General features: G+C 40.7%; 1 protein-coding gene across 1 annotated transcript in view; it reads right to left on the reverse strand.

Annotated features, from left to right (window-relative positions):
• The window catches only part of LOC139746978 (uncharacterized), a 95,273-nt gene that overhangs the window by 37,426 nt on the left and 31,321 nt on the right, over positions 1-26,526 (reverse strand). The window contains exons 5-6 of the mRNA XM_071658671.1: positions 5,253-5,383; positions 4,627-4,797 (exon numbers count right to left, since the gene is read on the reverse strand). Coding sequence (XP_071514772.1) covers positions 4,627-4,797; positions 5,253-5,383 — 302 coding nt within the window. The remainder of the gene's footprint in view (positions 1-4,626; positions 4,798-5,252; positions 5,384-26,526) is intronic.

The following is a 26,526-nucleotide window of genomic DNA, read 5'->3' on the forward strand; positions in this document are numbered from 1 at the left end:
TCATCATACGAGTCGTCACCACACGAGCCATCAGCACACGAACCATCACCACTCGAGCCATCACCACAATAGCCATCACCACACAAGCCATCATTACATGAGCCATCACCCCACGAGCAATCATCGTCACACGAGCTATAGTAAGACAAGTCATCACCACACGAGCCATCACCACACGAGCTATCACCATACGAGTTCTCAACACACGAGTGATTACCACACGAGTAATCATCACACGAGCCATCGTAACACCAGCCATCACCACACGAGCCATCATCACACTAGGCACCACCAAACGAGCCATCATCACACAAGCCATCATCACACTATCCATCACCACACGCGACTTCATCGCACAAGCCATCACCACACGAGCCTTCATCTCACGAGCCATCAACACGCAAGCCATCATCACACGAGCCATCACCACACGAGCCATCATCACACGAGCCATCATCACACGATATATCATCATACAAACCATCATCACACGATCCACCACCACACGAGCCATAATAACACGAGCGATCATCACACGAGCAATCATCACACGAGTCGTCACCACACGAGTCATCATCACACGAACCATCACCACTCGAGCCATCACCACAATAGCCATCACCACACGAGCCATCATTACATGAGCCATCATCCCACGAGCAATCATCGTCACATGAGCCATAATAACACAAGTCATCACCACAAGAGCCATCATAATATGAGCCATCACCACACATACCATCATAACACCAGCCATCACCTCACGAGCCATCCTCTCACGAGCCATCACCATATGAGCCATCATCACACGAGCCATTATTACACGAGCCATCATCACACGAGCAATCATCACACGAGTTGTCACCACACGAGTCATCATCACATGGGCCAACACCACTCGAGCCATCATCACAATAGCCATCATCACACAAGCCATCACCAAACGAACAATCATCACACGAGCCATTATCACACGAGCCATCATCACACGAACCATCATCACACTAATCATCACCAAACGAACCATCATCACACGAGCCATTATTACAGTACGAGCCATCATCACACGAGCCATCACCACACGAGCCATCACCAAACGTACAATAATCACACGAGTCATCACCACACGAGGCATCACAACATGAGCAATCATCACAGGAGCCATCATAACACGAGCCATCACCACACTAGCCATCATCACACGAGCCATCGCCACATGAGCCATAATAACACCAGCCATCACCACACGAGCCATCATCAAACAAGCCTTCACCACACGAGCCATCATAACTCGAGCCATCATCAAACGATTCGTCATCACATAAGCCATCACCACATGAGCCATCATCACGTGAGTCATAACCATACGAGCCATCATCACACGAGCATCACCACACGCACCATCACGACACGAGCTATCATCACACGAACTATCAACACACGAGCCATCATCACACAAGCCATCTTCACACGAGCCATCACCACATGAGTCATCATCACACAAGCCATCACCTTATAAGCCATCAACACACGAGCCATCACCACAGAAGTCATCACCACACGAGCCATCATCACATGAGACATCATCACACGAGCCATCATCACACCAGCCATCATCACACCAGCCATCGTTACACGAGCCATCATCACACGAGCCATCACCACACGAGCCATCATCACACGAGCCATCACCACGCGAGCCATCATCAACCAAGCCATCACCACATGAGCCATCATCAAATGATCCATCATCACACGAGCCATCATCACACTATCCATCACCACACGAGCCATCATCACACTAGCCATCACCACACGAGCCATCGTCACGCAAGCCATCACCACGCGAACCATGACCACACGAGCCATCACCACACGAGCCATAACCATGCTAGTCATCAACACACGAGCGATTACCACACGAGTAATCATCACACGAGCCATCATAACACCAGCCATCACCACTCGAGCCATCATCACACGAGCCATCACCACACCAGCCATCATCACACGAATCATCATCATACGAACCACCTCCACTTAAGCCATCACCACACGAGCCATCAGCAAACGAGCCATCATCACACGAGCAATCATCACACGAGCCATCACCACACGAGTCGTCGTCTCAAGAACCATCACCACTTGAGCCATCACCACACGAGCCATCATCACACGATCCCTCATCACACGAGCCGTCATCACACGAACCATCACCACACGAACCATCACCACTTGAGCCATCATCACACGAGCCATCACCACACGAGCTACCATCACACGAGCCATTATCACACGAGCCATTACCACACGAGTCATCATCACACGAGCCATCATCGCACGAGCAATGATCACACGAGCCATCACCACACAAGTCATCATCACACGAGCCATCATCACACGAGCCACCAACACACGAGCCTCCATCACACGAGCCATCACCACACGAGCCATCATCACACGAACCATCACCACACGAGCCATTACCACACTAGTCATCATCACACGAGCCATCACCACACGAGTCATCATCGCACGAGCCATCATCACACGAGCCATCACCACACGAGCCATCACCACACGAGCCATCATCACACGAGAGGCAGAGGGGTTAGTTCGGTTGGTCACTTCTTTTCGACACGAGATGTACCAATGTGCGTTCCAGCATTATGGAAAACTTTAGTTACTCAGGACATGCGAAGCAACATGCTAGCTAAGGCAGAAGTTTAGAAGTACACCACTTATAAAGGAAGAGGAGGGATGCCGTCTGGTTCATTTATTTTCCGTATATCCTGATACAGATTTTTGTTTTCTTTACTTTAGAATCTACAGTCAAGAACAGAAGTCCACATCAAAGCCGGTTCTTAATTAAAATATTAAGAGGATTATAAACGGAAAAAAGAAGATACAAGGTAAGGTATTTACGAATTTTGAATAAAGCGAAAAACCTGATTTTGTTTTTTAAATGTGCCAGGTCATAGCTGTTGAAAAAGACATGAGAAGGTAGGGAGTTCCAAAGCTTCGAGGTGTAGGGAATTAACGTTTATTAAAAGCGGCTCACATTCGAGTTGCTAACGTTCACACAGTAATCATATGACGCACGAGTGTGCCGGGTATTGCGTGGTCTAGCTAGTGGATAGGGCACACAAGCAGTCAGCTCTCGGGAGCAAAAGCCAAAGTAATACCTATAGAAGAGGGGAAAGTGAACTAATATTGCGGCGTAGGGCGAGAAGGCCAAGTTTGAAAGGACAGTTTATAAGTCGACCAACCCTATATGTGATAGCAGTACTCCATACAAGGACGGAGCAACTGTTCAAAAAAAATCTTCACATCTAAATGCCCTCTGAACTGAGTAAAATGAGATTTAAAAAGGGTCAACCGGTTAGTTAGAGTTACGCAAGAGAGTGAAGGATGTTAGAGTCATTTAGGGTGAGGTTAGAGGACGAAAGAGAACGAAAAGATTTCTTTTATCATTAAGAGAGACGTACAGTATCGTCGGAACTGAAAAGATTGCACAATAGAAGTTGTTAGAGACACCTTTGCCAACAGCCTGATAGATCCACTGCTGGAAGAAGAGAATAAATTGTCACACTTATGATCAAACAACGCTTAGTCTTAGGAATAACACATCTGATATAATTTCGGCGGGATATGAAGGTTAAAGGAAAGTCGGAGGATGGTGGATCCCTCTATCCGAACACAAACATCTTTTGTTCCCTCAGCATAGACAGAGGCACAGACAGAAGCATAGACAGAAGCATAGACAAGCACAGACCGAGGAGAAACAGTCAGCACTACAAAGAAAACCAAAAACAGATTTTCGAAAGTTAGTGGCAGTATCGCAGTGCCAATATTGGCTTGTAGATGTGAAAGTGCGTTAGTTAGGTGACGAATAAGAGAATGTGGTCAGATGAGTGGATATTAGGAGAGAATTTGCCGCTGTAGCAGACAGTTACAGGTGAAAACAGACAGAAAATGGGCGGAAAGTCGCGACTGTCTGGAATAAAAACACGAATACATAAAGATCACAAAATTATTCACACAGCAACAGATCAGCGAGTCCTTTCGAGATTGTTTGTGATGGTGGAAAATATCAGAAACACAGATGAGTTTGGCAAAAGTTGAAAGGTATACTTATAATTCAAAGACAATACCTGCTAACTGTCAATGTAACAAAGAAAAATAATGATGTATGTCGTGGATTTGAAACGAAATAGTTATACAGTCTATTCTTAAACGTATCTGTAGTTCTGCTTTTAACCACTCTAATTGGCAAATCGTTCCATTTGTTAACAAGAAAAAGTACTTCGCCCCATTCATGGTAAAACGTTTGCTGAGTTTGCATCCATAACTGCGACTGAAAGTAGACGAATCAAGTCTTAAGTAACTTGATAAATCAAAATTATCAAAGTCTTTGATCATTCTTATTATTTTGTATTAGATTACCTCTTAACCTTCAACCTTTTCTAAGTTAAATAGACCCAAGTCGTTTAATCTACTGTCTTAGGGTTTGTTTCTATTCATTCTGTTTATGTCTCTTTTCAGGAAGGATGGAAAACTGGACGTAATATTCAAGACGATGACAAACCAGTGAACTGTGATGTGTTCCAAGCCATCTCGACTTACCCTTGTGGTGGCCTCACCGCCTGTAGAGTTCCAGGTGTGTCCCAGCATCCACTCCAACTGGAAAATCCAGGATTGTGAGTAACGTATGTTGATGGCCTCTTTGTACCTCTCTATCTCATCCTTGTTTACACGTTGGGCAAGGATGCACACCTGGCTGGGGTCACCCTTGTGCTGGGGAGAGGAAGGAGAGTAGAGTGTAAGACTTAGTGAGATGCTCAGAGGAAAAGAGAAAAGCAGTCCAGCTGGTAACCAAATGAGGAACACACGGGCAAACATGAATAAAGAGTGCAAAAGTTATTCATGATAAAGCAGTTATACGTTTTGAGAATCTTATCATATCCATTGTTCTGTCCATGATTGGTGTGACACTGAACTGAATCTAACTTTGATACCGATGTTGAATGTGACGTTTCTATGTCTATAGAAGACAATATTTATTTTTGATAACAATATAATGGCGAAAAAATTGTATATGATTATATCTGTGGTATATCAACGACCCGATGAGCTAGGTGCAATTGCTTCAAAGCTTCACTAACAAAACATCAGCTAACTATAGCTTCATTTTCCTTCAACATTAAGAAGATTTGCTACAGAGGACATCACGGTCCACAGACGAGTCTTACCTGGATATAAGAAAGGCAACATTTAGCTCTGATGGGTGTGAACGTGGCCTGGGTGGAGGTGGTGGCCTGCAGCATCTTGAAGTACTGCAGTGGAGATCGAAACGCCGTTGGCACGTCTGGACACCAGTGACCTTAGGATGGTGATAAATGTATAAGGTGTACACACCAGAGGATGGAGGACAGATTCCCACGTATCCATATCCCATGGAATAGAATGTTGGTGGATAAAACTCTGGTACATAAATGAAAGAATCCCGTAGCCTAACCTAACCTAACCGAACCGAACCAAACCTAACCTAACGTAACCTAAACCTAACTTCCACTTATCGCTGTCTCAATGTCAAAGCTCACACTCTGGCAATCTTTCACCTGTGAAGATGATCGTGTTCTTATGACGGATGTGAGGTTAGTATGGATGTCATCCAAAGATGAGGATGTTTATGACGAATTTGAGGTTAGCGTGGGTGTCATCCAGGGAACAGGATGTTTATGTAGGTGTGAGGTTAGTTTGAACGTCATCCAGGGAATGTGTTTATGACAGGTGTGAGGTTAGTGTGGATGACATCCAAGTATGAGGATATTTATGACGGGTGTGAGCTTAGTGTGGATGTCATGCAGAGATGAGGATGTTTATGAGGGATGTGAGGCTTAGTGTGGATGTCATCCAGGATGAGGATACTACACCAGGACTCACATAAGCAAATGTTGCAAGTCCCTAAGTGTTTCGTGTTATACCCTGTTCACTCAGATCTGAAAGCTGGAGCCTAGAAACGTTTGAATTAAGGCTGCTCATTGGCTAATGCAAATTTATGGTAAATCTACAGCTCATCTACAGGGAGATGAGTGGTGGTGAGAGGGGGATAGGGGGGTGGGGGTGGTGGTGGGGGGGGGGGGGGGGGGGGTTGTGGTAGCAGAGGAAGGTGTGTTGAAGTGGTTTGGTCATGTGGGTGGGTGTGGAAAGATTGACAGAGAGGATATGTGTGTCAGAAGTAGAAGGAACGAGGAGAGGTGGGAGACCGAACTGGGGGTGGAGGAATGGAGTGAGGGGGATTTTGAGCGATCAAGGCCGGAACACGCAGGAGGGTGGGGGTCGTGCGGGGAGTGGAGTGGATTGAAACGATGTGGTGTGCAGGGGTCGACGTGCTGTCAATGTATTGAACCAGGGCATATGAATCCTCTGGGATAAACCATGGAAAGTTTTGTGGGAGAACGATGTGGAAAGGGAACTGTGGTTTCTGTGCATCGCACATGATAGCTAGAGACAGTGACTTGAACAATCGCATGTTTACCAAATGGTATCCTAGCTCCGTCTCTTCGATATAAATCAACTCACTATTATATTTCTGTACTGTCTCTCCTGATGATGTGATTATTACACGAAAGTACACTTAGGAACTTATCGTGTTTCATTTTCCCCGTGGACTCATAGGAATATTTTTTTTTTTTTTTTTTTTTTTTTTTTATACTTTGTCGCTGTCTCCCGCGTTTGCGAGGTAGCGCAAGGAAACAGACGAAAGAAATGGCCCAACCCCCATACACACGTACATACACACGTCCACACACGCAAATATACATACCTACACAGCTTTCCATGGTTTACCCCAGACGCTTCACATGCCTTGATTCAATCCACTGACAGCACGTCAACCCCTGTATACCACATCGCTCCAATTCACTCTATTCCTTGCCCTCCTTTCACCCTCCTGCATGTTCAGGCCCCGATCACACAAAATCTTTTTCACTCCATCTTTCCACCTCCAATTTGGTCTCCCTCTTCTCCTCGTTCCCTCCACCTCCGACACATATATCCTCTTGGTCAATCTTTCCTCACTCATTCTCTCCATGTGCCCAAACCATTTCAAAACACCCTCTTCTGCTCTCTCAACCACGCTCTTTTTATTTCCACACATCTCTCTTACCCTTACGTTACTTACTCGATCAAACCACCTCACACCACACATTGTCCTCAAACATCTCATTTCCAGCACATCCATCCTCCTGCGCACAACTCTATCCATAGCCCACGCCTCGCAACCATACAACATTGTTGGAACCACTATTCCTTCAAACATACCCATTTTTGCTTTCCGAGATAATGTTCTCGACTTCCACACATTTTTCAAGGCTCCCAAAATTTTCGCCCCCTCCCCCACCCTATGATCCACTTCCGCTTCCATGGTTCCATCCGCTGACAGATCCACTCCCAGATATCTAAAACACTTCACTTCCTCCAGTTTTTCTCCATTCAAACTCACCTCCCAATTGACTTGACCCTCAACCCTACTGTACCTAATAACCTTGCTCTTATTCACATTTACTCTTAACTTTCTTCTTCCACACACTTTACCAAACTCAGTCACCAGCTTCTGCAGTTTCTCACATGAATCAGCCACCAGCGCTGTATCATCAGCGAACAACAACTGACTCACTTCCCAAGCTCTCTCATCCCCAACAGACTTCATACTTGCCCCTCTTTCCAGGACTCTTGCATTTACCTCCCTAACAACCCCATCCATAAACAAATTAAACAACCATGGAGACATCACACACCCCTGCCGCAAACCTACATTCACTGTATATGAACGCGCACCTCCATAGAACATACAAAGCTCCATCAGCCAGGATCGAACCTGGGACCCCTTGTGCAAGAGGCAGGCATGCTAACCGCTAGGCTAAGGGACTGTATAATAGGAAACAACTATTCGAAATACTAAGTACTCGAAGCTTTGTATGTTCTATGAAGGTGCGCGTTCATATGCACTTTATTCGTATTCATATAACTCCGCGTTGTACAGTCAGGTTCGGTAAAACGCTCTCAGCTGGCTATGTGTTCTGTTCGGAAAAAATCGATAGACCCCGTTGCTCACCATAGTAAGACGAAGGGTATTCGAGTACTTAGTATTTCGAAAAGTTGTTTCCTATTATACAGTCACTTAGCCTAGCGGTTAGCATCCCTGCCTCTTGCACAAGGGGTCCCAGGTTCGATCCTGGCTGATGGAGCTTTGTATGTTCTATGAAGGTGCGCGTTCATATACACTTTATTCGTATATATATATATATATATATATCTTTTTTTTATTTTGCTTTGTCGCTGTCTCCCGCGTTTGCGAGGTAGCGCAAGGAAACAGACGAGAAAAATGGCACAACCCACCCCCATACACAATGTACACACACACACACACACGCCCACACACGCAAATATACATACCTATACATCTCAATGCACACATATATATACACACACAGACACATACATATATACCCATGCACACAATTCACACTGTCTGCCCCAATTCATTCCCATCGCCACCTCGCCACACATGGAATAACAACCGCCTCCTTCCTCATGTGTGCGAGGTATCGCTAGGAAAAGACACCAAAGGCCCAATTCGTTCACACTCAGTCTCTAGCTGTCATGTAATAATGCACCGAAACCACAGCTCCCTTTCCACATCCTAGCCCCACACAACTTCACATGGTTTACCCCAGACGCTTCACATGCCCTGGTTCAATCCATTGACAGCACGTCGACCACGGTATACCACATCGTTCCAATTCACTCTATTCGTTGCACGCCTTTCACCCTCCTGCATGTTCAGGCCCCGATCACTCAAAATCTTTTTCACTCCATCTTTCCACCTCCAATTTGGTATCCCACTTCTCCTCGTTCCCTCCACCTCTGACACATATATCCTCTTGGTCAATCTTTCCTCACTCATTCTCTCCATGTGCCCAAACCATTTCAAAACACCCTCTTCTGCTCTCTCAACCACGATCTTTTTCTTTCCACACATCTCTCTTACCCTTACATTACTTACTCGATCAAACCACCTCACACCACATATTCTCCTTAAACATCTCATTTCCAGCACATTCATCCCCCTGCGCACAACTCTATCCATAGCCAACGCCTCGCAACCATACAACATTGTTGCTTTTCGAGATAATGTTCTCGACTTCCAAACATTCTTCAAGGCTCCCAGAATTTTTGCCCCCTCCCCCACCCTATGATAAACTTCCGTTTCCATGGTTCCATCCGCTGCCAGATCCACTCCCAGATATCTAAAACACTTTACTTCCTCCAGTTTTACTCCATTCAAAGTTACCTCCCAATTGGCTTGACCCTCAACCCTACTGTGCCTAATAACCTTGCTCTTATTCACATTTACTCTTAACTTTCTTCTTTCACACACTTTACCAAAATCAGTCACCAGCTTCTGCAGTTTCTTACATGAATCAGCCACCAGCGCTGTATCATCAGCGAACAACAACTGACTCACTTCCCAAGCTCTCTCATCCACAACAGACTGCATACTTGCCCCTCTTTCCAAAACTCTTGCATTCACCTAACTAACAACCCCATCCATAAACAAATTAAACAACCATGGAGACATCACACACCCCTGCCGCAAACCTACATTCACTGAGAACCAATCACTTTCCTCTCTTCCTACACGTACACATGCCTTACATCCAGGATAAAAACTCTTCACTGCTTCTAACAACTTGCATCCCACACCATATATTCTTAAAACCTTCCAGAGAGCATTTCTATCAACTCTGTTATATGCCTTCTCCAGATCCATAAATGCTACATACAAACCCAGGTGTTTGCTTTGAAGAATGCATGTGAGAAATACTTAGAAAAACAAATGGATATATATATATATATATATATATATATATATATATATATATATATATATATATATATATATATATATATATATATATATATATATATATATATATATATATATATATATATATATATATATATATATATATAAATATATATATATATATATAAATATATATATATATATATATATATATATATATATATATATATATATATATATATATATATATATATATATATATATATTCATTGAGAGGGTGAAGGCATGTACAGAGCATCAGATTCGGGAAGAGCACTGTCGTTTCAGAAGTGGTAGAGGATGTGTGGATCAGGTGTTTGCTTTGAAGAATGTATGTGTAGAATACTTAGAAAAGCAAATGGATTTGTATGTAGCATTTATGGATCTGGAGAAGGCATATGATAGAGTTGATAGAGATGCTCTGTGGAAGGTATTAAGAATATATGGTGTGGGAGGAAAGTTGTTAGAAGCAGTGAAAAGTTTTTATCGAGGATGTAAGGCATGTGCACGTGTAGGAAGAGAGGAAAGTGATTGGTTCTCAGTGAATGTAGGTTTGCGGCAGGGGTGTGTGATGTCTCCATGGTTGTTTAATTTGTTTATGGATGGGGTTGTTAGGGAGGTAAATGCAAGAGTTTTGGAAAGAGGGGCAAGTATGAAGTCTGTTGGGGATGAGAGAGCTTGGGAAGTGAGTCAGTTGTTGTTCGCTGATGATACAGCGCTGGTGGCTGATTCATGTGAGAAACTGCAGAAGCTGGTGACTGAGTTTGGTAAAGTGTGTGGAAGAAGAAAGTTAAGAGTAAACGTGAATAAGAGCAAGGTTATTAGGTACAGTAGGTTTGAGGGTCAAGTCAACTGGGAGGTGAGTTTGAATGGAGAAAAACTGGAGGAAGTGAAGTGTTTTAGATATCTGGGAGTGGATCTGGCAGCGGATGGAACCATGGAAGCTGAAGTGGATCATAGGGTGGGGGAGGGGGCGAAAATTTTGGGGGCCTTGAAGAATGTGTGGAAGTCGAGAACATTATCCCGGAAAGCAAAAATGGGTATGTTTGAAGGAATAGTGGTTCCAACAATGTTGTATGGTTGCGAGGCGTGGGCTATGGATAGAGTTGTGCGCAGGAGGATGGATGTGCTGGAAATGAGATGTTTGAGGACAATGTGTGGTGTGAGGTGGTTTGATCGAGTGAGTAACGTAAGGGTAAGAGAGATGTGTGCAAATAAAAAGAGCGTGGTTGAGAAAGCAGAAGAGGGTGTTTTGAAATGGTTTGGGCACATGGAGAGAATGAGTGAGGAAAGATTGACCAAGAGGATATATGTGTCGGAGGTGGAGGGAACGAGGAGAAGAGGGAGACCAAATTGGAGGTGGAAAGATGGAGTGAAAAAGATTTTGTGTGATCTGGGCCTGAACATGCAGGAGGGTGAAGAGAGGGCAAGGAATAGAGTGAATTGGAGCGATGTGGTATACCGGGGTTGACGTGCTGTCAGTGGATTGAATCAAGGCATGTGAAGCGTCTGGGGTAAACCATGGAAAGCTGTGTAGTTATGTATATTTGCGTGTGTGGACGTATGTATATACATGTGTATGGGGGGGGTTGGGCCATTTCTTTCGTCTGTTTCCTTGCGCTACCTCGCAAACGCGGGAGACAGCGACAAAGTATAATAAAAAAATAAAATAATATATATATATATATATATATATATATATATATATATATATATATATATATATATATATATATATATATATATGTATATATATATATATATATATATATATATATATATATATATATATATATATATATATATATATATATATATATATATATATATATATATATATATATATATATATATATATATATATATATATACATATATATATATATATATATATATATATATGTATATATATATATATATATATATATATATATATATATATATATATATATATATATATATATATATATATATATATATATATTTTTTTTTTTTTCTTTTTTTTTGCTTTGTCGCTGTCTCCCGCGTTTGCGAGGTAGCGCAAGGAAACAGACGAAAGAAATGGCCCAACCCACCCCCTTACACATGTATATACATACGTCCACACACGAAAATATACATACCTACACAGCTTTCCATGGTTTACCCCAGACGCCTCACATGCCTTGATTCAATCCACTGACAGCACGTCAACCCCGGTATACCACATCGCTCCAATTCACTCTATTCCTTGCCCTCCTTTCACCCTCCTGCATGTTCAGGCCCCGATCTCACAAAATCTTTTTCACTCCATCTTTCCACCTTCAATTTGGTCTCCCTCTTCTCCTCGTTCCCTCCACCTCCGACTCATATATTCTCTTGGTCAATCTTCCCTCACTCATTCTCTCCATGTGCCCGAACCATTTCAAAACACCCTCTTCTGCCCCATCAACCACGCTCTTTTTATTTCCACACATCTCTCTTACCCTTACGTTACTCACTCGATCAAACCACCTCACACCACACATTGTCCTCAAACATCTCATTTCCAGCACATCCATCCTCCTGCGCACAACTCTATCCATAGCCCACGCCTCGCAACCATACAACATTGTTGGAACCACTATTCCTTCAAACATACCCATTTTTGCTTTCCGAGATAATGTTCTCGAATTCCACACATTCTTCAAGGCCCCCAGAATTTTCGCCCCCTCCAACACCCTATGATCCACTTCCGTTTCCATGGTTCCATCCGCTGCCAGATCCACTCCCAGATATCTAAAACACTTCACTTCCTCCAGTTTTTCTCCATTCAAACTCACCTCCCAATTGGCTTAACCCTCAACCCTACTGTACCTAATAACCTTGCTCTTATTCACATTTACTCTTAACTTTCTTCTTCCACACACTTTACCAAACTCAGTCACCAGCTTCTGCAGTTTCTCACATGAATCAGCCACCAGCGCTGTATCATCAGCGAACAACAACTGACTCACTTCCCAAGCTCTCTCATCCCCAACAGACTTCATACTTGCCCTTCTTTCCAAAACTCTTGCATTTACCTCCCTAACAACCCTATCCATAAACAAATTAAACAACCATGGAGACATCACACACCCCTGCCGCAAGAATACATTCACTGAGAACCAATCACTTTCCTCTCTTCCTACACGTACACATGCCTTACATCCTCGATAAAAACTTTTCACTGCTTCTAACAACTTTCCTCCCACACCATATATTCTTAATACCTTCCACAGAGCATCTCTATCAGCTCTATCATATGCCTTCTCCAGATCCATAAATGCTACATACAAATCCATTTGCTTTTCTAAGTATTTCTCACATACATTCTTCAAAGCAAACACCTGATCCACACATCCTCTACCACTTCTGAAAACACACTGCTCTTCCCCAATCTGATGCTCTGTAAATGCCTTCACCCTCTCAATCAATACCCTCCCATATAATTTACCAGGAATACTCAACAAACTTATACCTCTGTAATTTGAGCACTCACTCTTATCCCCTTTGCCTTTGTACAATGGCACTATGCACGCATTCCGCCAATCCTCAGGCACCTCACCATGAGTCATACATACATTAAATAACCTTACCAACTAGTCAACAATACAGTCACCCCCTTTTTTAATAAATTCCACAGCAATACCATCCAAACCTGCTGCCTTGCCGGCTTTCATCTTCCGCAAAGCTTTCACTACCTCTTCTCTGTTTACCAAATCATTTTCCCTAACCCTCTCACTTTGCACACCACCTCGACCAAAACCCCCTATATCTGCCACTCTATCATCAAACACATTCAACAAACCTTCAAAATACTCACTCCATCTCCTTCTCACATCACCACTATATATATATATATATATATATATATATATATATATATATATATATATATATATATATATATATATATATATATATATATATGTATATATATATATATATATATATATATATATATATATATATATATATATATATATATATATATATATATATATATATATATATATATATATATGTATATATATATATATATATATATATATATATATATATATATATATATATATATATATATATATATATATATATATATATATATAGATGGAGTGAAAAAGATTTTCTGTGATCGGGGCCTGAACATGCAGGAGGGTGAAAGGAGGGCAAGGAATAGAGTGAATTGGAGCGATGTGGTATACCGGGGTTGACGTGCTGTCAGTGGATTGAATCAAGGCATTTGAAGCGTCTGGGGTAAACCATGGAAAGCTGTGTAGGTATGTATATTTGCGTGTGTGGACGTATGTATATACATGTGTATGGGGGGGTTGGGCCATTTCTTTCGTCTGTTTCCTTGCGCTACCTCGCAAACGCGGGAGACAGCGACAAAGTATAAAAAAAAAAAAAAAAAAAAAAAAATATTTATATATACATATATATATATATATGTATATATATATATATATATATATATATATATATATATATATATATATATATATATATATATATATATATATATATATATATTAAAATATATTAATATATTAAAAAAGGGGGTGACTGTATCGGTGACTAGTTGTTAAGGTTAGTCAATGTATGTATGATTCATGGTTAGGTGCCTGAGGATTGGCGGAATGCTTGCATAATGCCATTGTAAAAAGGCAAAGGGGATAAAAGTGAGTACTCAAATTACAGAGGTATAAGTCTGTTGTGTATTCCTGGGAAATTATATGGGAGGGTACTAATTGAGAGGGTGAAGGCATGTAGAGAGCATCAGATTGGGGAAGAGCAGTGTGGTTTCAGAATTGGTAAAGGATATATATATATATATATATATATATATATATATATATATATATATATATATATATATATATATATATATATATATATGTATATATATATATATATATATATATATATATATATATATATATATATATATATATATATATATATATATATATATATATATATATATATATATATATATATATATTTATATATATAAATATATATATATGTATATATGCATATATATATATATATATATATATATATATATATATATATATATATATATATTTTTTTTTTTTTTTTTTTTTATACTTTGTCGCTGTCTCCCGCGTTTGCGAGGTAGCGCAAGGAAACAGACGAAAGAAATGGCCCAACCCCCCCCCCATACACATGTACATACGTCCACACACGCAAATATACATACCTACACAGCTTTCCATGGTTTACCCCAGACGCTTCATATGCCTTGATTCAATCCACTGACAGCACGTCAACCCCTGTATACCACATCGCTCCAATTCACTCTATTCCTTGCCCTCCTTTCACCCTCCTGCATGTTCAGGCCCCGATCACACAAAATCTTTTTCACTCCATCTTTCCACCTCCAATTTGGTCTCCCTCTTCTCCTCGTTCCATCCACCTCCCACACATATATTCTCTTGGTCAATCTTTCCTCACTCATTCTCTCCCATGTGCCCGAACCATTTCAAAACACCCTCTTCTGCTCTCTCAACCACGCTCTTTTTATTTCCACACTTCTCTCTTATCCTTACGTTACTTACTCGATCAAACCACCTCACACCACATATTGTCCTTAAACATCTCATTTCCAGCACATCCATCCTCCTGCGCACAACTCTATCCATAGCCCACGTCTCGCAACCATACAACATTGTTGGAACCACTATCCTTCAAGCATACCCATTTTTGCTTTCCGAGATAATGTTCTCGACTTCCACACATTCTTCAAGGCCCCCAGAATTTTCGCCCCCTCCCCCACCCTATGATCCACTTCCGCTTCCATGGTTCCATCCGTGGCCAGATCCACTCCCAGATATCTAAAACACTTCACTTCCTCCAGTTTTTCTTCATTCAAACTCACCTCCCAATTTACTTGACCCTCAACCCTACTGTACCTAATAACCTTGCTCTTATTCACATATATATATATATATATATATATATATATATATATATATATATATATATATATATATATATATATATATATATATATATGTATATATATGTATATATATGTATATATATATATATATATATATATATATATATATATATATATATATATATATATATATATATATATATATATATATATATATTTTTTTTATTATTATTTATTAATCTTTGTCGCTGTCTCCCGCGTTTGCGAGGTAGCGCAAGGAAACAGACGAAAGAAATGGCCCAACCCACCCCCATACACATGTATATACATATGTCCACACACGCAAATATACAACACCTACACAGCTTTCCATGGTTTACCCCAGACGCTTCACATGCCTTGATTCAATCCACTGACAGCACGTCAGCCCCGGTATACCACATTGCTCCAATTCACTCTATTCCTTGCCCTCCTTTCACCCTCCTGCATGTTCAGGCCCCGATCACACAAAATCTTTTTCACTCCATCTTTCCACCTCTAATTTGGTCTCCCTCTTCTCCTTGCTCCCTCCACCTCCGACACATATATCCTCTTGGTCAATCTTTCCTCACTCATTCTCTCCATGTGCCCAAACCACTTCAAAACACCCTCTTCTGCTTTCTCAACCACGCTCTTTTTATTTCCACACATCTCTCTTACCCTTACGTTACTCACTCGATCAAACCACCTCACACCACACATTGTCCTCAAACATCTCATTTCCAGCACATCCATCCTCCTGCGCACTACTCTATCCATAGCCCACGCCTCGCAACCATACAACATTGTTGGAACCACTATTCCTTCAAACATACCCATTTTTGCTTTCCGAGATAATGTTCTCGACTTCCACACATTCTTCAAGGCCCCCAGAATTTTCGCCCCCTCCCCCACCCTATGATCCACTTCCGCTTCCATGGTTCCATCCGCTGCCAGATCCACTCCCAGATATCTAAAACACTTCACTTCCTCGAGTTTTTCTCCATTCAAACTCACCTCCCAATTGACTTGACCCTCAACCCTACTGTACCTAATAACCTTGTTCTTATTCACATTTACTCTTAACTTTCTTCTTCCACACACTTTACCAAACTCAGTCACCAGCTTCTGCAGTTTCTCACATGAATCAGCCACCAGCGCTGTATCATCAGCGAACAACAACTGACTCACTTCCCAAGCTCTCTCATCCCCAGCAAACTTCATACTTGCCCCTCTTTCCAAAACTTTTGCATTTACCTCCCTAACAACCCCATCCATAAACAAATTAAACAACCATGGAGACATCACACACCCCTGCCGCAAACCTACATTCACTGAGAACCAATCACTTTCCTCTCTTCCTACACGTACACATGCCTTACATCCTCGATAAAAACTTTTCACTGCTTCTAACAGCTTTCCTCCCACACCATATATTCTTAATACCTTCCACAGAGCATCTCTATCAACTCTATCATATGCCTTCTCCAGATCCATAAATGCTACATACAAATCCATTTGCTTTTCTAAGTATTTCTCACATACATTCTTCAAAGCAAACACCTGATCCACACATCCTCTACCACTTCTGAAACCACACTGCTCTTCCCCAATCTGATGCTCTGTACATGCCTTCACCCTCTCAGTCAATACCCTCCCATATACTTTACCAGGAATACTCAACAAACTTATACCTCTGTAATTTGAGCACTCACTCTTATCCCCTTTGCCTTTGTACAATGGCACTATGCACGCATTACGCCAATCCTCAGGCACCTCACCATGAGTCATACATACATTAAATAACCTTACCAACCAGTCAACAATACAGTCACCCCCTTTTTTAATAAATTCCACTGCAATACCATCCAAACCTGCTGCCTTGCCGGCTTTCATCATCCGCAAAGCTTTCACTACCTCTTCTCTGTTTACCAAATCATTTTCCCTAGCCCTCTCACTTTGCACACCACCTCGACCAAAACACCCTATATCTGCCACTATCATCAAACACATTCAACAAACCTTCAAAATACTCACTCCATCTCCTTCTCACATCACCACTACTTGTTATCACCTCCCCATTTGCGCCCTTCACTGAAGTTCCCATTTGCTCCCTTGTCTTACGCACTTTATTTACCTCCTTCCAGAACATCTTTTTATTCTCCCTAAAATTTAATGATGCTCTCTCACCCCAACTCTCGTTTGCCCTTTTTTTCACCTCTTGCACCTTTCTCTTGACCTCCTGTCTCTTTCTTTTATACATCTCCCACTCAATTGCATTTTTTCCCTGCAAAAATCGTCCAAATGCCTCTCTCTTCTCTTTCACTAATACTCTTACTTCTTCATCCCACCACTCACTACCCTTTCTAATCAACCCACCTCCCACTCTTCTCATGCCACAAGCATCTTTTGCGCAATCCATCACTGATTCCCTAAATACATCCCATTCCTCCCCCACTCCCCTTACTTCCATTGTTCTCACCTTTTTCCATTCTGTACTCAGTCTCTCCTGGTACTTCCTCACACAGGTCTCCTCAAGCTCACTTACTCTCACCACCCTCTTCACCCCAACATTCACTCTTCTTTTCTGAAAACCCATACAAATCTTGACCTCAGCCTCCACAAGATAATGATCAGACATCCCTCCAGTTGCACCTCTCAGCACATTAACATCCAAAAGTCTCTCTTTCGCACGCCTGTCAATTAACACGTAATCCAATAACGCTCTCTGGCCATCTCTCCTACTTACATAAGTATACTTATGTATATCTCGCTTTTTAAACCAGGTATTCCCAATCATCAGTCCTTTTTCAGCACATAAATCTACAAGCTCTTCACCATTTCCATTTACAACACTGAACACCCCATGTATACCAATTATTCCCTCAACTGCCACATTACTCACCTTTGCATTCAAATCACCCATCACTATAACCCGGTCTCGTGCATCAAAACCACTAACACACTCATTCAGCTTCTCCCAAAACACTTGCCTCTCTTGATCTTTTTTCTCATGCCCAGGTGCATATGCACCAATAATCACCCACCTCTCTCCATCAACTTTCAGTTTTACCCATATTAATCGAGAATTTACTTTCTTACATTCTATCATATACTCCCACAACTCCTGTTTCAGGAGTATTACTACTCCTTCCCTTGCTCTTGTCCTCTCACTAACCCCTGACTTTACTCCCCAGACATTCCCAAACCACTCTTCCCCTTTACCCTTGAGCTTCGTTTCACTCAGAGCCAAAACATCCAGGTTCCTTTCCTTTTTTCACATCTTGGTTACATCCACACACATTTAGGCACCCCACTCTGAGCCTTCGAGGAGGATGAGCACTCCCCGCGTGACTCCTTCTTCTGTTTCCCATTTTAGAAAGTTAATACAAGGAGGGGAGGATTTCTGGCCCCCCGCTCCCGTCCCCTCTAGTCGCTTTCTACGACACGCGAGGAATACGTGGGAAGTATTCTTTCACCCCTATCCCCAGGGATAATATACATCTATATATACATATACACATACACACACATACACATACATACGCACATATACACACACACACACACATACATATATATACATATGAAAAATGTAAGAAACAATTTAGAAAACTGAAACTTCTAGCTTGAAATGAATGAAAAAAATGAATGTCACATAATGGTTCAACCTCTGGCTATGGAAAAAAGGAAATGTATAATTTATTTACACAAAAATGTAGCTTAGACATTAAAGCTTATTGATACAGTGTTAATTTGATGAGAACTGCTATTAACGTTTGTGTAAATATATATATATATGTATATATATATATATATATATATATATATATATATATATATATAAATATATATATATATATAGATATATATATATATATATATATATCTTTCTTTTTCTTTTATACTTTGTCGCTGTCTCCCGCGTTTGCGAGGTAGCGCAAGGAAACAGACGAAAGAAATGGCCCAACCCCCCCCCATACACATGTATATACATACGTCCACACACGCAAATATACATACCTACACAGCTTTCCATGGTTTACCCCAGACGCTTCACATGTCTTGATTCAATCCACTGACAGCACGTCAACCCCGGTATACCACATTGCTCCAATTCACTCTATTCCTTGCCCTCCTTTCACCCTCCTGCAAGTTCAGGCCCCGATCACACAAAATCTTTTTCACTCCATCTTTCCACCTCCAATTTGGTCTCCCTCTTCTCCTCGTTCCCTCCACCTCCGACACATATATCCTCTTGGTCAACCTTTCCTCACTCATTCTCTCCATGTGCCCAAACCATTTCAAAACACCCTCTTCTGCTCTCTCAACCACGCTCTTTTTATTTCCACATATCTCTCTCACCCTTACGTTACTTACTCGATCAAACCACCTCACACCACACATTGTCCTCAGACATCTCATTTCCAGCACATCCATCCTCCTGCGCACAACCCTATCCATAGCCCACGCCTCGCAACCATACAACATTGTTGGAACCACTATTCCTTCAAACATACCCATTTTTGCTTTCCGAGATAATGTTCTCGACTTCCACACATTCTTCAAGGCTCCCAGAATTTTCGCTCCCTCCCCCACCCTATGGTCCACTTCTGCTTCCATGGTTCCATCCGCTGCCAGATCCACTCCCAGATATCTAAAACACTTCACTTCCTCCAGTTTTTCTCCATTCAAACTCACCTCCCAATTTACTTGACCCTCAACCCTACTGTCCCTAATAACCTTGCTCTTATTTACATTTACTCTTAACTTTCTTCTTCCACACACTTTATCAAACTCCGTCACCAGCTTCTGCAGTTTCTCACATGAATCAGCCACCAGCGCTGTATCATCAGCGAACAACAACTGACTCACTTCCCAAGCTCTCTCATCCCCAACAGACTTCATACTTGCCCCTCTTTCCAAAACTCTTGCCTTTACCTCCCTAACAACCCCATCCATAAACAAATTAAACAACCATGGAGACATCACACACCCCTGCCGCAAACCTACATTCACTGAGAACCAATCACTTTCCTCTCTTCCTACACGTACACATGCCTTACATCCTCGATAAAAACTTTTCACTGCTTCTAACAACTTGCCTCCCACACCATATATTCTTAATACCTTCCACAGAGCATCTCTATCAACTCTATCATATGCCTTCTCCAGATCCATAAATGCTACATACAAATCCATTTGCTTTTCTAAGTATTTCTCACATACATTCTTCAAAGCAAACACCTGATCCACACATCCTCTACCACTTCTGAAACCACACTGCTCTTCCCCAATCTGATGCTCTGTACATGCCTTCACCCTCTCAATCAATATCCTCCCATACAATTTACCAGGAATACTCAACAAACTTATACCTCTGTAATTTGAGCACTCACTCTTATCCCCTTTTCCTTTGTACAATGGCACTATGCACGCATTCCTCCAATCCTCAGGCACCTCACCATGAGTCATACATACATTAAATAACCTTACCAACCAGTCAACAATACAGTCACCCCCTTTTTTAATAAATTCCACTGCAATACCATCCAAACCTGCTGCCTTGCCGGCTTTCATCTTATATATATATATATATATATATATATATATATATATATATATATATATATATATATATATATATATATATATATATATATATATATATTTATATATACATATATATATATATATATATATATATATATATATATATATATATATATATATATATATATATATATATATATATATATATATATATATATATATATATATTAAAATATATTAACATATTAAAAAAGGGGGTGACTGTATCGGTGACTAGTTGGTAAGGTTAGTCAATGTATGTATGATTCATGGTTAGGTGCCTGAGGATTGGCGGAATGCTTGCATAATGCCATTGTAAAAAGGCAAAGGGGATAAAAGTGAGTGCTCAAATTACAGAGGTATAAGTCTGTTGTGTATTCCTGGGAAATTATATGGGAGGGTACTGATTGAGAGGGTGAAGGCATGTAGAGAGCATCAGATTGGGGAAGAGCAGTGTAGTTTCAGAATTGGTAAAGGATGTGTGGATCAGGTGTTTGCTTTGAAGAATGTATGTGTGAAATACTTAGAAAAGCAAATGGATTTCTATGTAGCATTTACGGATCTAGAGAAGGCATATAATAGAGATGACAGAGATGCTCTGTGGAAGGTATTAAGAATATATGGTGTGGGAGGAAAGTTGTTAGAAGCAGTGAAAAGTTTTTATCGAGGATGTAAGGCATGTGTACGTGTAGGAAGAGAGGAAAGGGATTGGTTCTCAGTGAATGTAGGTTTGCGGCAGGGGTGTGTGATGTCTCCATGGTTGTTTAATTTGTTTATGGATGGGGTTGTTAGGGAGGTAAATGCAAGAGTTTTGGAAAGAGGGGCAAGTATGAAGTCTGCTGGGGATGAGAGATCTTGGGAAGTGAGTCAGTTGTTGTTCGCTGATGATACAGCGCTGGTGGCTGATTCATGTGAGAAACTGCAGAAGCTGGTGACTGAGTTTGGTGAAGTGTGTGGAAGAAGAAAGTTAAGAGTAAATGTGAATAAGAGCAAGGTTATTAGGTACAGTAGGGTTGAGGGTCAAGTCAATTGGGAGGTGAGTTTGAATGGAGAAAAACTGGAGGAAGTGAAGTGTTTTAGATATCTGGGAGTGGATCTGGCAGCGGATGGAACCATGGAAGCGGAAGTGGATCATAGGGTGGGGGAGGGGGCGAAAATTCTGGGGGCCTTGAAGAATGTGTGGAAGTCGAGAACATTATCTCGGAAAGCAAAAATGGGTATGTTTGAAGGAATAGTGGTTCCAACAATGTTGTATGGTTGCGAGGCGTGGGCTATGGATAGAGTTGTGCGCAGGAGGATGGATGTGCTGGAAATGAGATGTTTGAGGACAATGTGTGATGTGAGGTGGTTTGATCGAGTGAGTAACGTAAGGGTAAGAGAGATGTGTGGAAATAAAAAGAGCGTGGTTGAGAGAGCAGAAGAGGGTGTTTTGAAGTGGTTTGGGCACATGGAGAGAATGAGTGAGGAAAGATTGACCAAGAGGATATATGTGTCGGAGGTGGAGGGAACGAGGAGAAGAGGGAGACCAAATTGGAGGTGGAAAGATGGAGTGAAAAAGATTTTGTGTGATCGGGGCCTGAACATGCAGGAGGGTGAAAGTAGGGCAAGGAATTGAGTGAATTGGAGCGATGTGGTATACCGGGGTTGACGTCCTGTCAGTGGATTGAATCAAGGCATGTGAAGCGTCTGGGGTAAACCATGGAAAGCTGTGTAGGTATGTATATTTGCGTGTGTGGACGTATGTATATACATGTGTATGGGGGGGGGCGAGGGGTTGGGCCATTTCTTTCGTCTGTTTCCTTGCGCTACCTCGCAAACGCGGGAGACAGCGACAAAGTATAACAAAAAAATAAAATAATATATATATATATATATATATATATATATATATATATATATATATATATATATATATATATATATGAATATATATATATATATATATATATATATATATATATATATATATATATATATATATATATATATATATATATATATATATATATATATATATATATATATATATATATATATATATATATATATATATATATATATATATATATATATATATATATATATATATATATATATATATATATATTTATATATACATTATATATATATATATATATATATTAAAATATATTAATATATTAAAAAAGGGGGTGACTGTATCGGTGACTAGTTGGTAAGGTTAGTCAATGTATGTATGATTCATGGTTAGGTGCCTGAGGATTGGCGGAATGCTTGCATAATGCCATTGTAAAAAGGCAAAGGGGATAAAAGTGAGTGCTCAAATTACAGAGTTATAAGTCTGTTGTGTATTCCTGGGAAATTATATGGGAGGGTACTGATTGAGAGGGTGAAGGCATGTAGAGAGCATCAGATTGGGGAAGAGAAGTGTGGTTTCAGAATTGGTAAAGGATGTGTGGATCAGGTGTTTGCTTTGAAGAATGTATGTGTGAAATACTTAGAAAAGCAAATGGATTTGTATGTAGCATTTACGGATCTAGAGAATTCATATAATAGAGATGACAGAGATGCTCTGTGGAAGGTATTAAGAATATATGGTGCGGGAGGCAAGTTGTTAGAAGCAGTGAAAAGTTTTTATCGAGGATGTACGGCATGTGTACTTGTAGGAAGAGAGGAAAGTGATTGCTTCACAGTGAATGTAAATTTGCACCATGGTTGTTTAGTTTGTTTATGGATGGGGTTGTTAGGGAGGTAAGTGCAAGAGTTTGGAAACAGGGGCAAGTATGCAATCTGTTGTGGATGAGAGAGCTTGGGAAGTGAGTCAGTTGTTGTTCGCTGATGATACAGCGCTGGTGGCTGATTCGGGTGAAAAATTGCAGAAGCTGGTGACTGAGTTTGGTAAAGCGCGTGAAAGAAGAAAGTTGAGAGTAAATGTGAATGCGAGCAAGATTATTAGGTACAGTAGAGTTGAGGGTCAAGTCAACTGGCAGGTAAGTTTGAATGGAGAGAAACTGGAGGAAGTGAAATGTTTTAGATATCTGGGAGTGGATTTGGCAGCGGATGGAACCATGGAAGCGGAAGTGAATCATAGGGTGGAGGAGGGGGCGAAAGTTCTGGGAGCGTTGAAGAATGTGTGGAAGTCGAGAACATTATCTTGGAAAGCAAAAATGGGTATGTTTGAAGGAATAGTGGCTCCAACAATGTTACATGGTTTCGAGGCGTGGGCTATGGATAGAGTTGTGCGGAGGAGGGTGGATGTGCTTGAAATGAGATGCTTGAGCACAATATTTGGTGTGAGGTGGTTTGATCGAGTAAGTAATAACAGGGTAAGAGAGATGTGTGATAATAAAAAGAGTGAGGTTGAGAGAGCAGAAGAGGGTGTTTTGAAATGGTTTGGTCACATGGACAGAATGAGTGAGCAAAGATTGACCAAGAGGATATATGTGTCATAGGTGGAGGGAACGAGGAGTAGCGGGAGACCAAACTGGAGGTGGAAAGATAGAGTGAAAAAGAATTTGAGTGATCGGGGCCTGAACATGCAGGAGGGCGAAAGGCGTGCAAGGAATAGAGTGAATTGGAACCATTTGGTATACCGGGGTCGACGTGCTGTCAATAGATTGAACCAGAGCATGTGAAGCGTCGGGGGTAAACCATCGAAAGTTCTGTGGGGCTTGGATCTGGTAAGGGAGCTGAGGTTTCGGTGCATTATTACATGACAGCTAGAGACTAAGTGTGAACGAATGGGGCCTTTGTTGTCTTTTCCTAGCGCTACCTCGCGCACATGAGGCGGGGAGGGGGTTATTATTTCATGTGTGGCGGGGTGGCGATGGAAATGAACAAAAGCAGACAGTATGAATTATGTACATGCGTATATATGTATGTGTCTGTGTGTGTATATATATGTGTACGTTGAGATGTATAGGTATGTATATTTGCGTGTGTGGACGTGTATGTATATACATGTGTATGGGGGTGGGTTGGGCCATTTCTTTCGTCTGTTTCCTTGCGCTACCTCGCAAACGCGGGAGACAGCGACAAAGAAAAATAATAAAAAAAAATATATATATATGTATATATTTTTTTTTTTTTTTTTTTTTATACTTTGTCGCTGTCTCCCGCGTTTGCGAGGTAGCGCAAGGAAACAGACGAAAGAAATGGCCCAACCCCCCCCCATACACATGTACATACATACGTCCACACACGCACATATATATATATATATATATATATATATATATATATATATATATATATATATATATATATATATGTATATATATATATATATATATATATATATATATATATATATATATATATATATATATATATATATAAATATATATATATATATATATATATATATATATATATATATATATATATATATATATATATGTGTGTAAATTGTTTGAATAATAAGAAGCCTGTTTCAATATATATTAATTTCTGAAGGTAAAGTGGTAACAATTAGCGTAAAAAGTTTACCGTCATCAAAGAAAATTAAAGTTGATTGTAAATTTTTATAATACAATGAGTAACGTTTGAAGTAAATGTGGTCATGTAGGTGTTTTCAGTCAACAAGGCTACGTGTTTTGTCTCATAATGGAATGATGCTGACAAGCTGTATGGACTCGTACTGTAAACATTGGTTAGCTGCCAGCTTTCACTGTTCTTTATATAATCATCATTAGCCAGTTTACGTAATTTTTTGTAAATGAATTGTGTCTGGCTTTATTTTACATGACTCAAAATAATAGGGCAAATTCGACAGTAGGAGTTCAAAGTGTTTACATCTGGCATTAGCGCATTACACGCGTTTTCAGACAGTCAGTTTGATATTTTTATATTTATTCGCCAAGATGCGAATTGCATTGGTTGGTATATTTCGGGAGATACAAGATCAAAATATTATTCCTGAAATGTTATACCATCTCTTATTTCGCGTTATATCTCTCTGAGGATATATTTGAAAATGAAGAAATGGCGGGAAGCTAAAGGGGCGCTGTACCAGAACCGGGGAAATTATCTATTTCTGCCTACATATCTTTTTTATCTATATCTATCTTGAATACTATGCCACAGCCACCTTGCA

The sequence above is a fragment of the Panulirus ornatus genome, chromosome 67 (genome assembly GCF_036320965.1).
Source record: "Panulirus ornatus isolate Po-2019 chromosome 67, ASM3632096v1, whole genome shotgun sequence".
NCBI classification, from domain to species: domain Eukaryota; kingdom Metazoa; phylum Arthropoda; class Malacostraca; order Decapoda; family Palinuridae; genus Panulirus; species Panulirus ornatus.